Source organism: Peromyscus maniculatus, chromosome 20 (assembly GCF_049852395.1).
Source record: "Peromyscus maniculatus bairdii isolate BWxNUB_F1_BW_parent chromosome 20, HU_Pman_BW_mat_3.1, whole genome shotgun sequence".
NCBI classification, from domain to species: Eukaryota; Metazoa; Chordata; class Mammalia; order Rodentia; family Cricetidae; genus Peromyscus; species Peromyscus maniculatus.
In genome coordinates, this window is record NC_134871.1 from 45,918,681 (window position 1) to 45,932,831 (window position 14,151).

The window sequence follows — 14,151 nt, forward strand, 5'->3', positions numbered from 1 at the left end:
CCACCACCGCCCAACCTACCTGTTTTTATAGGCAAGATCTTGATGTGTAATCTTGGCTGGTCTAGAACTCTATGTAGATCAGGCTGTCTTCAAATTTATGGTGATACCCCTGCCTCTGTTTCCAGGATACTGGGAATACTGATATGAGCCACCGTGCCTAGTTCTCACTGGTTTGTTTAATTTATTATTATTATTATTCATTGCTTCCCCCCCCACCCCCCTGAGACAGGGTTTCTCTGTGTAGCCTTGGCTGTCCTAGAACTCACTCTGTAGACCAGGCTGGACTTGAATTCACAGAGATCCTCCCGCTTCTGCCTCCTTAAATGCTGGGATTAAAGGCCTTTGCAGCTACCACCTGGCTTTGTTTATTATTTTTTTGAGACAGGGTCTTATGTGGCCTCTGATGGCCTCAAACTTACTGTATAGCCCAGGATGACTTTTAACTTCTGATCCTCCTTCCTCTACCTCCCACATGCTGAGATTAATAGGCATGCACTACTTCACTTGATTTTATGACATGCTGGGGGTTGAACTCAGGGCTTTGTACATGCTGGCCAAGCACTCTACCAGCTGTGCTACATTCCAGCCCAGGTTCACTTTGTGTGTGTGTGTGTGTGTGTGTGTGTGTGTGTGTGTGTGTGTGTGTGTACAGTGGTGTGTGCACGTGTACAGTGGTATGTGTACACACGTGTGCATATGCATGGAGAGGCCAGAGGTTGGCATTATCCTTAATTGTTCTCCTTTATTTATTTATTTATTTATTTGTTTGTTTATTTATTTATTTATTTATTGACACAAGGTCTCACTGTGTAGCCCTAGGTGGCCTGGAACTCACTATGTAGACCAGGCTGGCCTCAGAATTCACAGCAATCTATTTGCCTCTACCTCCTGAGTGCTGGGATCAAAGGTGTCCACCGTCATGCCACCTCTACCCTATTTTTTGAGACAGGGTCTTTAACTAAAGCTGAGCTCAGTAGCCTGGTGTTGGTGGCACACATCTTTGATCCCAGCACTTGGGAGGCGGAGGCAGATCTCCGAGTTCAAGGCCAGCCTGGTCCACAGAGCAAGTTCCAGGACAGCCAGGGCTACACAGAGAAACCCTGTCTCGAAGAACAACAACAAAAACCTGGAGCTCTGTGATTTGGTTAAACTGGCTGGCCAGGGAGCTACAAGATCTGCTTGTCGCCCGACTCCACTCCGCTGGGGTTGCAGACACACACCTCTGGCTTTATGTGGATGTTGTGGATCGTAACTCAGATCCTTACGCTTGCACAACAAGCACTTGGCTGACCGAACCCCCTCCCCAGCTCCCCAGCTCCCCGCTTTGTTTCTTTATCCTTCAGCAGACACTCAGGGGCTCAGTTACTGAGTTCATAATAAACTGTAATATGTAATAGCATAGGTGGATCAGACTCGCTTGTTCAGGATTGTCCTGCTTGTTCCATGCACATTTGCATTGTAAGTTTCAAATGCACTGTTGGAACTGCACAGACTCAGACGAACTCGGGGAGCACTCACTTTACAATTCTGAGTCTTCTGACCACAAATGAGGTGTCTCCCTGTTTACTTAGGTCTTGTCTCTTATCTGTCAGTATTGTTTTATGATTCTCTGTGCAGGCCTTTTGTTAAGTTTCTTAGTAAGTATTTGTGTTGCGGATACTCTGGTGATAGCAGACTGAGGGTTCCTCTGATGCTGTCTTTTCGAGATGCACGTTTCAGTTGAGGGCAGGGAAGCAGTGAGATTTCTATAGCATCTAGGCTGTGACACTCAGGACCAGACAGCTCTGTCCGTGTTAGGAGCTCTGTTGGTTCCCTCAGTGATGCAAGAGGGTCAGAGAGCTCAGAACTGAGGCTGGTCTGGGTGCAGGGAAGGAAGTGGGATAAAAGCAGAACTGTGTGTGTGAATGCTGGAGTGTTGGGGTTGGGTTAGGGGCACAGGAATGGGAAGGAATGGGGATTTGCATTGAGACTATGGGGGGGGGGGCATGTACTCTGGTGACTAGGTGGAGGATACAGTTGGGACAGAGGCATTAGCAGGAAGAGGTCACGACTGCAACTGTGAGGTGGCAGAGACCTGCAGGATTATCCATGACAATACTCAGACCATCAAGAATTCAGCTACAGTATGGGACAAGACTCCATGGAGAGGAGACAGTGTTTTGCAGGTATAGTAAGGAACAAAGCGTCCATGTGGGTGAGTTAGTAACCCACTGAGAGGGTGGTGGCTGGGATGGGAGTAGCACTAAGAAACTGCAGTCCCCAAGAGAGGGTGTGGCCCACCGGCAACCATTAAATCAGCCCGGAGGTGGTGGTGGTGGTGGTGGTGGTGGTGGTGGTGGTGGTGGTGGTGGTGGTGGTGGTGCACACCTTTAATCCCAGCACTTAGGAGGCATATCATTGCTTAGGTAGAGGCCAGCCTGGTCTACAAAGGACAGCCAGGGCTACATAATGAGAACCTGTTTGGGAAACATAACAGAACACATTCAAAAACTTATTGTTGGGTTTTAGGCCTTGGGGACATGTGGGGCATAGGTCAAAGCTTCCTTCCCATTTAGGCTAATGCTGTGGTGAGGGATTCCCTCTGCAAGGCTGCTGCTGAGCTGCAGGGATCTACCTCAGCATGCTGAGAGCTGTGAGGGTCTCTGTGCTGCCTGTGCCTAAGTCCAATGGGTCAGGATCTGAGAGTGCATGCTATATAATGTTATGTAGTAGATATAATGTTCTGGCTGGCCTTGAACTCACTGGGATCCTCATCTGAGCCTCCTGAGTTCTGGATTTACAGGTGTGAGTCACCTTACCTAGTGTGCCATATAGGTTTTATTTTGTCTCCTTTTTATAATGCAGACATGTGAAAACTAAGGGTAATCCGATTTGTGGGATTTCCTTTCAGTTTCTGGGTTTTGTGTCATGTTAGAAAGCTCTGTGGTGTGTGTGTGTGTTAAGCTTATGAAACATTTTCTTCCTTCATCCTTTACTCTTTTGGTTTTTTTTTTTTTTTTTAATGTTTTTGTTTTTCAAGACAGGGTCTCACTATGTAGTCCTGGAATTCACTCTGGAGATCAGGTTGGCCTCGAATTCCCAGAGATCCGCCTGCCAATGCCTCCTGAGTGCTGTGATTAAAGGCGTGCGCCACCACCCCCTGGCTGGCTTTCTTTTTCTTAAGGTCATGTGTATGCTGTCTGGAGTTAGTTTGGTGTGAAGAGCGTCTTGTTTCCCAGGCAGCTTCCACTGCCAGCACTTGAAGCCTTCCCCAATTTGGGTCTGTGTGGACCTCGTGTGTCTGTAGGGGGGCCATGGGCTCTGTCTATACCCCTGATGATCACTGCCATTTGGGCACTTTTCTAGACTTGGAAATGCCAGCAGTCTGTCTCTGAGGGCTCCTCCATCTGCCCTCTTGGCCCCTTCCTCCCATGTAGCTCTCTATTGTTCCCAGTCCTGTTCCTCCTAATGTGTACTGTTCCCCTGGAATGTCTTCCTGCCCACTTCCTGTGTGATGGCTCCTTGCCTTACCACCTCACGTCCCTCAGTCTCTGCCATCTCACTGTGTCTCTCATTGGTTCGAGAAGTCGAGATGCTACATGATGGCTTGGCTGTCCAGGTGGCCTTACCGCATTTCCTGACCTTTCCTTGCCCAGTGCCTGTGGGCTTTCTTCCTCCAGGTGCTAAAGTAGACCTGTGCAGGGGCGGTTGACACTCACCTTGCCCAGTACAGAGCTCTCAACATAGTTTCTACAGAGAGTAATCTTCATGTGGTCTAAGGTCAGCTACTCTGTACCAAGCACAAGTACTTCCCCATACCTGTTCCCACTTCTACTTATTCTTGTGGCTGTTTCTCATGTTTCCCATTATAAATGCACAGACTGTTGCTGTGTGTGTGTGTGTGTGTGTGTGTGTGTGTGTGTGTGTGTGTGTGTGTGTGTGTGTGTATGTGTATGTGTCTATAACAGTGGGGATTGGACCCAGGATCTTGTGACTACTAGACAAGTACTCTACTATAGAGCTGCACCTCCAGCCCTTACACCGTCTTTGAGATGGCATCTCAGTATGTTTCCAAGGATGGGCTGAGATGCTTGGCCTCAAGCAGTCTTTCTGCCTCAGTCCCTCAAGTTCTGGAGGTCACAGGTTCACTGCTGTGCTCCACCCTGAACTTTTATGAAAGCTTGCTTTTGTACAATGTATTTTTGTGTGTTTGGGTATTTTGCCTGCATGTTTATATGTGTACCACATGCATGCAGTGCTTTCAGAGGCCAGAAGAAGGTGTCAGTCCCTGGTACTGGAGTTATGAATGGTTCTGAGCCACCATATGGTTCTGGGAATTGAACCTAGGTCTTATGGAAGAGCAGCCATAACTGCTGTTCACTACTGAAAAATACCGATCCATCTCTCCAGCCTTTATTTTTTAATATATCTTTAAAAAATAGATTTTTTTTTTTAATTTTTGGGGACAGGTCTCACTATGTAGGTTTGGCTGACCCAGAACTCACTATGTAGACCAGGCTAGCCTCAAACTCACAGAGATCCGCCCGCCTCCTGAGTGCTGGGATTAAAGTTGTGTATCATACCCGGCAGATTTATTTTTAGTTATGTGTGAGTGTGTTTGTGTATGTGTGTGCCGTGTCTTTAGAGGGCAGAAGAGGGCTTCAGATCCCCTGGAGCTGGAGTCACAGGCTGTTGTGAGCTGCCTGAAGTGGGTGCTGGGAACTGAACTCGGGTCCTCTGCAAGAGCAGCCAATGCTCTGAACCACTGAGACATCTCTCCCGTGCCTCTCTCTCTCTCTTTTTTAAAATTTATTTATTATGTATACAGTGTTCTGCCTGTGTGCCAGATCCCATTACAGATGGTTGTGAGCCACCATGTGGGTGCTGGGAATTGAACCCAGGACCTCTGGAAGAACAGCCAGTGCTCTTAACCGCTGAGCCATCTCTCCAGCCCCTCTCTGTATATTCTTCTCTCTCTCTCTCTCTCATTCATTCATTCATTCATTCATTTTTTTTTTTTTTTCAAGACATGGTTTCTCTGTGTAGTCTTGGCTATCCTGGAACTCGCTTTGTAGACCAAGCTGGCCTTGAACTCTGGGATCCACCTGCCTCTGTCTCCTGAGTGCTGGGATTGAAGGTGTGCATTACCACTGCCTGGCCTCTGTGTGTGTGTGTGTGTGTGTGTGTGTGTGTGTGTGTGTGTGTGTGTGTGTGTATTTGGCTTTTCAAGACAGGGTTTCTCTGTGTAGCTTTGGAGCCTATCCTGGAACTCATTCTGTAACCCAGGCTGGCCTCAGACTCACAGAGATCTGCCTGGCTCTGCCTCCCAAAGTGCTGGGATTAAAGGTGTGCACCATTTATTCTTTTTATTTATGTGTATATGTGTGTAGGTCCCCACAGAAGCCAGTTGGTGTCAGATTTCCTAGAATTAGAATCACAGGTGGTTGTGACCTGCCTGATGGCTGCTGGGAACTGAGCTTAGGTCCTGAACCAAGTAAGTTCTCTTAACACTGAGCCATCCCTCCAGCCTGATCTTATATCTTTTCTGTTTGTTTGTTTTGTTTTTCAAGACAGGGTTTCTCTGTGTAGTCCTGGCTGTCTTGGAACTAGCTCTGTAGACCAGGCTGGCCTCGAAATCAGAGATCCACCTGCCTCTGCCTCCCAAGTGCTGGGATTAAAGATACACACCACTGCCTGGCATATCTTTTTTTTTATTTTTTATTTTTAAATAACTGAGTAAGCGCTGTTTCTTAGAGCTCTCTTCATCATAGTTAGGTTTTATCTAGTTAGGTTCCTGTTGCTGTGATAAAACACTGAGCAGAAACAACTTGAGAGAGGATACAGTCCATCATCTAGAGAACCCTCAGAGGAACACTGCTCACTGGCTTGATCTTTATGGCTTACGTAGCTTGCTTGCTTATGTAACCCAGGACCACCTGCCCAGGGGTGCCACTGCCCACAGTGGGCTGGGCCCTCCCATATCTGTCATCTGGATAAGCAAATCCACTTTCTTTTTTTTTTTTTTTTCTGGTTTTTCGAGACAGGGTTTCTCTGTGTAGCTTTGCACCTTTCGTGGGACTCACTTGGTAGTCCAGGCTGGCCTCGAACTCACAGAGATCCACCTGGCTCTGCCTGGATTAAAGGCGTGCGCCACCACCGCCCGGCGCAAATCCACTTTCATTTCACACCCAGGAGTGCTGTCTGGGAGTAGAAATGGTACAAGGAAGTCTCAGGGGGCTGCTGGCCGTACGGAGGGCACAGGTGGGGTCATCACTGTACTGCTTGGCTTTACCATCAACACCACACAGACGAGTCGCCTGGGAACTCCAAGCGGGAACTCCCACCTGAGAAAATGCCTGTGCACACGCCTGCGGGCCATTTTCTTGACTGCTGATATTTGTCTATCCAGAGTCTTGTCAGCTTCTGCATCCATGCAGCATCTTGCAGCCATCTCCGCAGACACTGATCTGCACAGACTTGCGACAGAAATGAACATATAGGTATTATTCTACAGAACGGTGTAACCTTACGGCTTCTGGCTTGCCCATAAGTATGGATTTCTAAGGGGGCACCTTTCTTGCTATGGACCAAATAAACTCTGCTGGTTGACTTCATCTTGTCACAGGCAGGGACTCGTTCATCAGCTGCCACATTGCTGCCCCGTGTCTTAAGGTGCCAGCTTCCCCTGTGATGTGCAGCCAGAGGCATGAGGTCTCTCTCTCTGCCTCCGTGACTTGCTGAATGGGCTTTAGTGATAGGGGGTCCTAATAGACGGTGTCAGAGAGAAACATTCCAGGTGTGCACTGTGTGGTCCATCTGAGCATTGGAGCCTGCAGCAGGTGCACTGGGTTGCTGCCCCACTCTCTAGCTGAACTCTGAACGTTTCCCTCCTTTTCTCTCATCTCGTCTGTCCTTTCTCTGGACACCTGTCCTTCGTCCCCATTTCTGGGTCGTCTGCCCCCACCCATACCATTCCTCGTTCCCCATGTTTAGGCTCCTTGCAGCTGCCAGGCCGTGGGCTCACTGCAGACACATGTGGCGGGTCAGAAGGCGCTGTGCTGTGGTGATTAACAGGGCCGTGCTGGCTGCACATGGGATGGGAACTGTCAGTGCAGGACAGTGGGCCACATTTGGACAGCTGATAAAGGATTCTTGGTGGGACAGGGCTATCTCAGCAGCCCGTCCGTCCGTCCCTCGGGTCTGGAGTGCTTAGACCTACCGGAGTCAGTTCCTGTAGCTTTCTCAGCCAGTGGAATTGTGGTTTTTTGGTTTTTTTTTTCTTCCGAGACAGGGTTTCTGTGTAGCTTTGCGCCTTTCCTGGGACTCACTTGGTAGCCCAGGCTGGCCTCGAACTCACAGAGATCCGCCTGGCTCTGCCTCCCGAGTGCTGGGATTAAAGGCGTGCACCACCACCGCCTGGCCTGGAATTGGTTTTGTCTGTAGCTAAGGCTATAATAGCTTGGTTTTCCTGAGTACAAATTGGGGGTGATAGTAAGTGCTTCCTGAAGGGCTGTACAGTTGGGAAGGGTAGGGAAGGTGAGAGCCCCCAGAGATTGGCTGTGTTCTCGTTGGAGCTGTGGAGAATGGGTTGGGGCTAGGGTGCTGGCCTTGTGTGATGAAGGCCAGCTGCTCCATGGGGCACTCTGTAGACTGGGTCAGGCTGAAGGGTGGGGATTGGGGTCAAAGTCCTTGTAGGAGGCTTCCCTGTGCTGGGTCCCACATTCCTGGTTCAGATCAGCCAGGCTTGAAGCCCAGATCTGGAGTAAGTCAACCAAATTATCTCTGTTTGACATTCCAGAGAGGCTCTGGGAAGGACTTGTGAGGTCGGGCAGGAGCTGCCCAGCTCAGCCGGCGTTGGGCCTGGGTGTGGTGTTGTGGCCATTTGGTAGAGCTGCTGGACTGGCCGTCAAGCCTTATAGGTTAGCTGTCTTCATGACCTTGGCAGGCTAGGAAGAGGAACCACACCGTAGTCAGGGTCAGCGGGGTCAGACAAGACTCAGCTAGGAGTGGGTAGCTTTCCTCCTAGAACTTGAGAAGAGCCCACTGGCTTTCAGCTGCCCTGTTCCCTTTGAGGCTAGCTTCTGGAGGAAAGCCAGCTAGACAGCTCCTGGAGTCAGGGGACTGAAAGCTTAGAGCTCAGCATGTGCTGGAGCTGGGCTGGACTGCCCTTGGAGTAAGGACTCTTTCGGTGGGCTCTATGTGTGGTATGCCCGGACTCCCTGGGCTCCCCTGTGGTCCCATCCCAGCTCACACAGTCTGTCTTCAGACACGTTCCAGAAAGATCAGAAAGGTGGGTCCACAGGAATTCCCCTATGTAGTGGGGAGACGGCCTTGGGGCAGTCTGGGGCAGCTCCCTGCTTATCTCCCCACTGCACCCGGCTGGCCCGAGAGCTGTCTGCACATGGGGCTAGACCAGAGACCCAAAAGCCAGCGTGCTTTCTACTTGAAAAGCTGTTGTTGGCCGCGGAGGTTTTCTCTTCTTCAGGACAAGGGCGTCAGGACATCTCCCCTTTTGTGTAGCGATGGGGGCAGGGAGATAGCTCGTAGTTCCTCTTCCGTGTGGATGCCGGTGTCCCCATGACTTCAGCTGAGTGCCACTCAGGATGGCAGAAATACTGACTGGCCTGAACTGGCTCCGGGACGGGAGCAGGGCAGATGCCAGGCCACAGTGGGGGGAGGCAGTCTGTCAAGCCCATTTGCTATCTATCATGGAAGAACCCTTGCCCAGCCCAGCCAGGACTCTGAGTTTGGCCCTGGGAAGGCCTTGGACAGCCTAGTAGGCAAGCCTCCTGGTTCTTTTTCACTGTGTAGCCTGCACAGCCTTTCTGGAAAGGATGGATAGGGGTCTGAGATCCCCCTTGTCCTACTCTTCCCTGAGTGTGTGGGGAGGAAAGGGTAGAGGGTAGAGCACCCCAGGATACATTGTTGACTCTCGGTGTGCTGTGGGCAGAAGGTGGGTCCCGCGCAGGACTCCTGGAGCCCCCTCACCTCTTGCCGTGACTGACCTCGCTGTGTTTCCTTATTCGTATTTATTCCTCAGGTGTGTGTGACGTCTGGAAGGGGAGGCTCCCTTGAGAAAACATTGACAGGTCTCCTGTCTCCTAGCTGCCTAGAGACTGTCACCCTTGGACACCGGAAGCTGGGACCCCAGGACTGACCATACGCCTGGCCTTTGCTGCCCGCCTCCTTAGACTAGCTGTGCGGACTGGAAATGAGCCAGAGGACTGAGGGCAGCCAGCATGGAGGAAGAGCAGGGGCTGCCAGGGGCTGCCAGGGGCCTGCTGCTGATTGGCCCTGCCCTCCATTCTCCTAGGCAGGGTGCCAGGAAGCTGGAACTTTGTTATCTGGGTAATTAGCTTCAGACCCTGGACTGAGGCCGGCCGGGTCTTAGGGCTACTTCCCACAGGCTGTGTGCACCCTGACCCCAGAGGGAGGCGAGGCGCTGTGTGTCAGCTGAGGTGTCAGAGCGGCCTGGGGAACGGCGGCAGGCTCCCCCCCCACCCCCCCACCTTCCACCCCACCCCTGCCACGCTGCCCTCCCTGCCTGGGCTCTGCCCCGTAGGGCAGCTGGGCCTGGTCATAGTGTGGGGCCTCCCATCTCAGCCTTGTCAGGGAGAGAGGGCACCAAGTCTTGGGAAGGGGATGCCCCCAAGGGTGCCAGTCCAGCCAGCTGCCCCACCCTTCAGGCTTGGCCTGGCCCCCCAAACCCGAATCGTGGTGCCCCAATCAGCCCTGTGGGCAGACATCCACCACCATGGCCGAGCACCTGGAGCTGCTGGCAGAGATGCCCATGGTAGGCAGGATGAGCACCCAGGAGCGGCTGAAGCATGCCCAGAAGCGACGTGCCCAGCAGGTAAAGATGTGGGCCCAGGCTGAGAAGGAGGCCCATGGCAAGAAGGGCCGCAGGGAACAACCATGGAAGGAGGTGTCTGGCCTCGGGCCTCGGAAGCAGGTCTTCTTCCCTCCCAGCGTGGCACTTCTGGAGGCGGCTGCCCGAAACGACCTGGAGGAAGGTGAGTGAGTCCCAGGGCAGGGCACACACAACAGGCACTCCCCTCCGCCTGGGTGTGGCCTGCTGGGTGTTACTCAACCTGGCCTCGAACTGTCGGTAGCCCCTGGACTCTAGTCCCAGCTCTGCTACCAGTAGTCCACTGTCCTTAATAGGGGTGCATGCAAGGGGTCTTTGTGTGAGGAAAGCCAGTTATGGGATGGCTGGAGCACAGGGTAGACATGGGGTTACAGAGTAGTGCTTGGGCTGACAGCCATCACTACCTCCGAACAGTGCAGGGCTGCCGTGAATCCATCCGTTCTCTCCATGCACGGCGCCCACGCCCTTCTCTGCAGAGTGGGATGGCATTGCTCACCTCTGGTTAGAGGTGGGGAGCAGATGTCGGCCAGGTCCAGTGTGGGTCCGAGAGAGAGCACACGTGGCCTGGCACTGCAGCACACTCACCCAGGCCCTGCTTTGACTGCAATCTCCCTAGTGTGAAGACAAGCCTAACCTTAGCAGGCCCCTTTCTCCTCCTGTGCCCCGTGCTTGTAACTCCTGGGGCCTGGAGGGAGAGGCAGCTGCTAGCTCTTGAGGACCCCTCCTGCCTTCCCCTTCTTGCAGTCCGCCAGTTCCTTAGTAGTGGGGTTAGCCCCAACCTGGCCAACGAGGACGGCCTGACTGCACTGCACCAGGTGAGCCCCGCAGGAGTCGGGGGTGGGGGGTGTTGGTGTGGCTCGGGGTCAGGGGGTGGGGCTCAGGTTGCCTGTTTGCAGTGCTGCATCGATGACTTCCAAGAGATGGCCCAGCAGCTCCTGGAGGCTGGGGCTGACGTCAATGCTCGGGACAGTGAGGGCTGGACGCCGCTGCACGCTGCAGCTACCTGCGGCCATCTGCATCTGGTGGAACTCCTCATTTCACGGTAGGCCTGCTGGGTGTCCAGGTGGTGGTCAGGTGACCCCTCTGGTTTGCTTCCTGTCTTTACCTCCTCTGTCAACCTCCCTGGGATCCAGGGGAAGAGTGTGTTCACTGTGCTCCTTGACCTGCTCGGCAGGCTAGACCTCCAAGGGGCTCTCCACAGCTTACATAGGAAGGTGCCATTTGGTCAGTGTTGGGAAGGAGGGGAGGGGAATGGAGAGACCATCCACCGAGGAGGAAGTGCCAGGGTGCAAGTGAGGCCTTCACCCCTAACAAGGAAGGGGGAACAGAGGAGGCTTCTCTAGATTCAAGAGCTTCTCTCGTGGGTCAGAGTATAGAAGCGTGGTCACTCTTGTGTGAGCAGAGAGTCTCTGTCACACACAGGTACCCCAGTAATGCATCAGGGGTGTGTCGCTAGCAGGTTCCCTGGGCTGCTCTTGGAGCTGGTGATGAACTGCAGGCATCCCGGTTCTGCTCTTCCACCAGGCATAGGCACCCCTTCTGTGTTCTGGGGGCCCCAGAGTCCTCGCACATCTGCGGTTGCCTCTACTATGTTTATGGGGTGGATGGGTGTCATAAACCTGACGCCTCGGTGGATAGAGACTGCTTAGTCCAGCTTGGAGTCAGGATCTAGGGCTGAGGGCTAGCAGCCAGGCCCGAGGCCAGCGTTTCTAGCAGGAGCTGGAGCTTGGATTTCCTCTTGCCTGCCCTCTCTTCCTGAGGACAGTCCCAGACTGAGGGCCTCTGTTGAGTGGAACTTGCTCTGGGGACTGAGGACTCCTTGAGTGAGGAGCTGTTGTCTGGAAGTACCGAGGCGGTGGCTTGTCAATCTTCTTGTAGTGGTGCAGATCTCCTGGCAGTCAACACCGATGGGAACATGCCCTACGACCTGTGTGAGGATGAACAGACACTGGATTGCCTCGAGACGGCCATGGCCAATCGTGGTGAGTGTGCGGTGCCTGCCCACAAGGGGTGATGCCCTAGGTCATGCTTTCTCTGAGCCAGCTTGCCCCTCAGGTATCACCCAGGACAGCATTGAGGAGGCCCGGGCAGTGCCAGAGCTGTGTATGCTGAACGACCTCCAGAGCCTACTGCATGCTGGGGCCAACCTCAGTGACCCTTTGGACCATGGGGCCACTCTGGTGAGGACTCAGTCACTTGGGGGTGTCTGTCCTGGGCAGGTACTTGGAAGGGGGGTGGGGCTGGGGGCTGGGATGCAGGGCTGAGTGGTCTGCCTGCAGCTGCACATCGCCGCTGCTAATGGGTTCAGTGAGGTGGCTGGCCTGCTGCTGGAGCAAGGAGCCAGCCTGAGCGCTAAGGACCAGGATGGCTGGGAGCCTCTGCACGCTGCAGCCTACTGGGGCCAGGTGAGTGTGCGCAGGAGCAGGGAGAGGGTCGGCTCCTGCCTCCAGTGGAGCCCTCAGCCAAGCAGCTGCTGCTGGCTGCCTGCAGGTGCACCTGGTAGAATTGCTTGTGGCCCATGGGGCTGATCTGAATGGAAAATCTCTGGTGGACGAGACGCCCCTCGGTGAGTGTGGAGTTGCCTACATCTGGCAGAAGGGATAGGCCATGGAGACGCCTGTGACACCTCTGTCCATCTCTTCCCAGATGTGTGTGGTGATGAGGAAGTGAGAGCCAAACTGCTGGAGCTCAAACACAAACAAGATGCACTCCTGCGGGCCCAGGGCCGACAGCGCTCCCTGCTTCGCCGGCGGACCTCTAGTGCGGGCAGCCGTGGGTAAGCCTCCCTGCCTCCCTCCCTCCCTCCCTCCCTCCCTCCCTCCCTCCCTCCCTCCCTCCCTCCCTCCCTCCCTCCCGCTGCAGGTCACTGGGGTCTACCTGCCAGACCCAGGCTTTGCCCCGGGGGATGTCAGCTGGCCGCAGAACCCCATAGGACGTGTGGGCAGAGGTTGTGAGCTGGGTGACGATGTCTCAGCTTCCTCTCTCTCCAGGAAGGTGGTGAGACGAGTGAGCCTGACACACCGCACCAACCTGTATCGCAAGGAGCATGCGCAAGAGGCCATCGTGTGGCAGCAGTCACCACTCACCAGTCCAGAACCTCCAGAGGATGAGGACAGGCAGACAGATGCTGAGCTCCGGCTGCAGCCCCCGGAGGTGAGCATGCAGCCTCTGTCCTGTCCCAGATTTGGAGCCGTCTGGGCATGCGGTCTTGTTATTTAGTACCCAGTCCTCTAGCCTCGCTAGCCCCCTATGGAGGTGATAGGCCCGGTGACCCCTGCTCCTCATGGGCTAGTGCCTCAGGTTTTCGTCGGCTGCTGACCTTCCCACTTTCAAGTCCATCTGCCCCCACTTCACATAACCTGAAGCCCAAGGCCGCTGTAGGTGAGAAAACCACCTCCTGACGGCCTCTGGGCTCCCGGCTCTGCCCACAGGAAGACAGCTCTGAGGTGGCCAGACCACACAATGGCCAAGCAGGGGCCCTCCCGGGGAAGCACCTGTACTCTAAGCGTCTGGACCGGAGTGTCTCCTATCAGCTGAGTCCTGCGGAGAGCGCTGCCCCTGAAGCCCTGGTCCGGGACAAGGCACACCACACACTGGCAGAGCTTAAACGTCAGCGGGCAGCTGCAAAGCTCCAGCGACCTGGCCCGGAAGGGCCCGAGACCTTTGAACCTGGCCTGCCTGTTGACACTGAGACCTCCCAGCCTGACTGTGGCTTCAGGACAACTGGGGACCCACCCCTGCTCAAGCTCACCGCCCCCTCGGAGGAGGCTCCTGTGGAGAAGAGGCCATGCTGTTTGCTCATGTGAAATGTGATTCCTCAGTATGGCAGGGTTCAACCCCATGCCCAGCCAGAGGCTTCCTCATGATCTCTGGCCTGGTGGCCCACTCCAGCACGTGCCCAGTGCTGTAGGGGAGCCAGCACAGAGCCTGTACCCGCTTCCAGCCCAGGACACTGGCCACCTTGCTCAGGGATGGACTATGCAGAGCTGTACCTGTGGGCCTCGGGCCACAGACTGCTTATCCTGTGACTCTTGATAAAGGCGGTTTGCCACTGAGTCTCCCCGCGTGTCTCACTGGGGAAGGGGCAGGTCATGCTGCTGGGTTAGGAGCCACCCATGCCCAGGAGCACCCAAACTTGTAGGTGCATGCTGGCATCTTGCAGATGGCAGCCCCAGCTTTTGTGGGAGGGAAGCTGAAGGCCCCAGGCAAGGAGCCCAGCCTTTACCTCCACCTCTGCTAGCTGGTTCAGCGTCTTGGAGGCTTCTCTGTAACCCTTTGCTTTCCTGAAGGCAGCAGGAGAGTTT

General features: G+C 54.2%; 1 protein-coding gene and 1 long non-coding RNA gene across 6 annotated transcripts in view; one reads left to right on the forward strand and one right to left on the reverse strand.

The window, feature by feature from the left end:
- Positions 1 to 13,902, forward strand: part of Ppp1r16a (protein phosphatase 1 regulatory subunit 16A) — a 24,703-nt gene extending 10,801 nt beyond the window's left edge. For 4 of the 5 annotated variants that reach the window (XM_016007632.3, XM_076556203.1, XM_076556204.1 and 1 more), the window contains exons 2-11: positions 9,020 to 9,992; positions 10,592 to 10,662; positions 10,744 to 10,889; positions 11,726 to 11,829; positions 11,903 to 12,027; positions 12,127 to 12,252; positions 12,338 to 12,413; positions 12,494 to 12,623; positions 12,838 to 13,000; positions 13,279 to 13,902. In XM_016007632.3, coding sequence (XP_015863118.1) covers positions 9,734 to 9,992; positions 10,592 to 10,662; positions 10,744 to 10,889; positions 11,726 to 11,829; positions 11,903 to 12,027; positions 12,127 to 12,252; positions 12,338 to 12,413; positions 12,494 to 12,623; positions 12,838 to 13,000; positions 13,279 to 13,653 — 1,575 coding nt within the window. In that variant the 5' untranslated portion in view covers positions 9,020 to 9,733 and the 3' untranslated portion in view covers positions 13,654 to 13,902. Of the gene's footprint in view, positions 1 to 2,003; positions 2,166 to 9,019; positions 9,993 to 10,591; positions 10,663 to 10,743; positions 10,890 to 11,725; positions 11,830 to 11,902; positions 12,028 to 12,126; positions 12,253 to 12,337; positions 12,414 to 12,493; positions 12,624 to 12,837; positions 13,001 to 13,278 lie in introns of all 5 variants that reach the window. The other variant, XM_076556205.1, reaches the window with a different exon arrangement.
- Positions 9,848 to 12,877, reverse strand: LOC121824503 (uncharacterized). Its single transcript, XR_006066416.2, has 3 exons — positions 12,725 to 12,877; positions 10,344 to 11,774; positions 9,848 to 9,982 (listed from the first exon to the last, which is right to left on the reverse strand). It is a non-coding gene; the product is annotated as an uncharacterized LOC121824503 (long non-coding RNA).
- Positions 13,903 to 14,151: the final 249 nt, after the last annotated feature.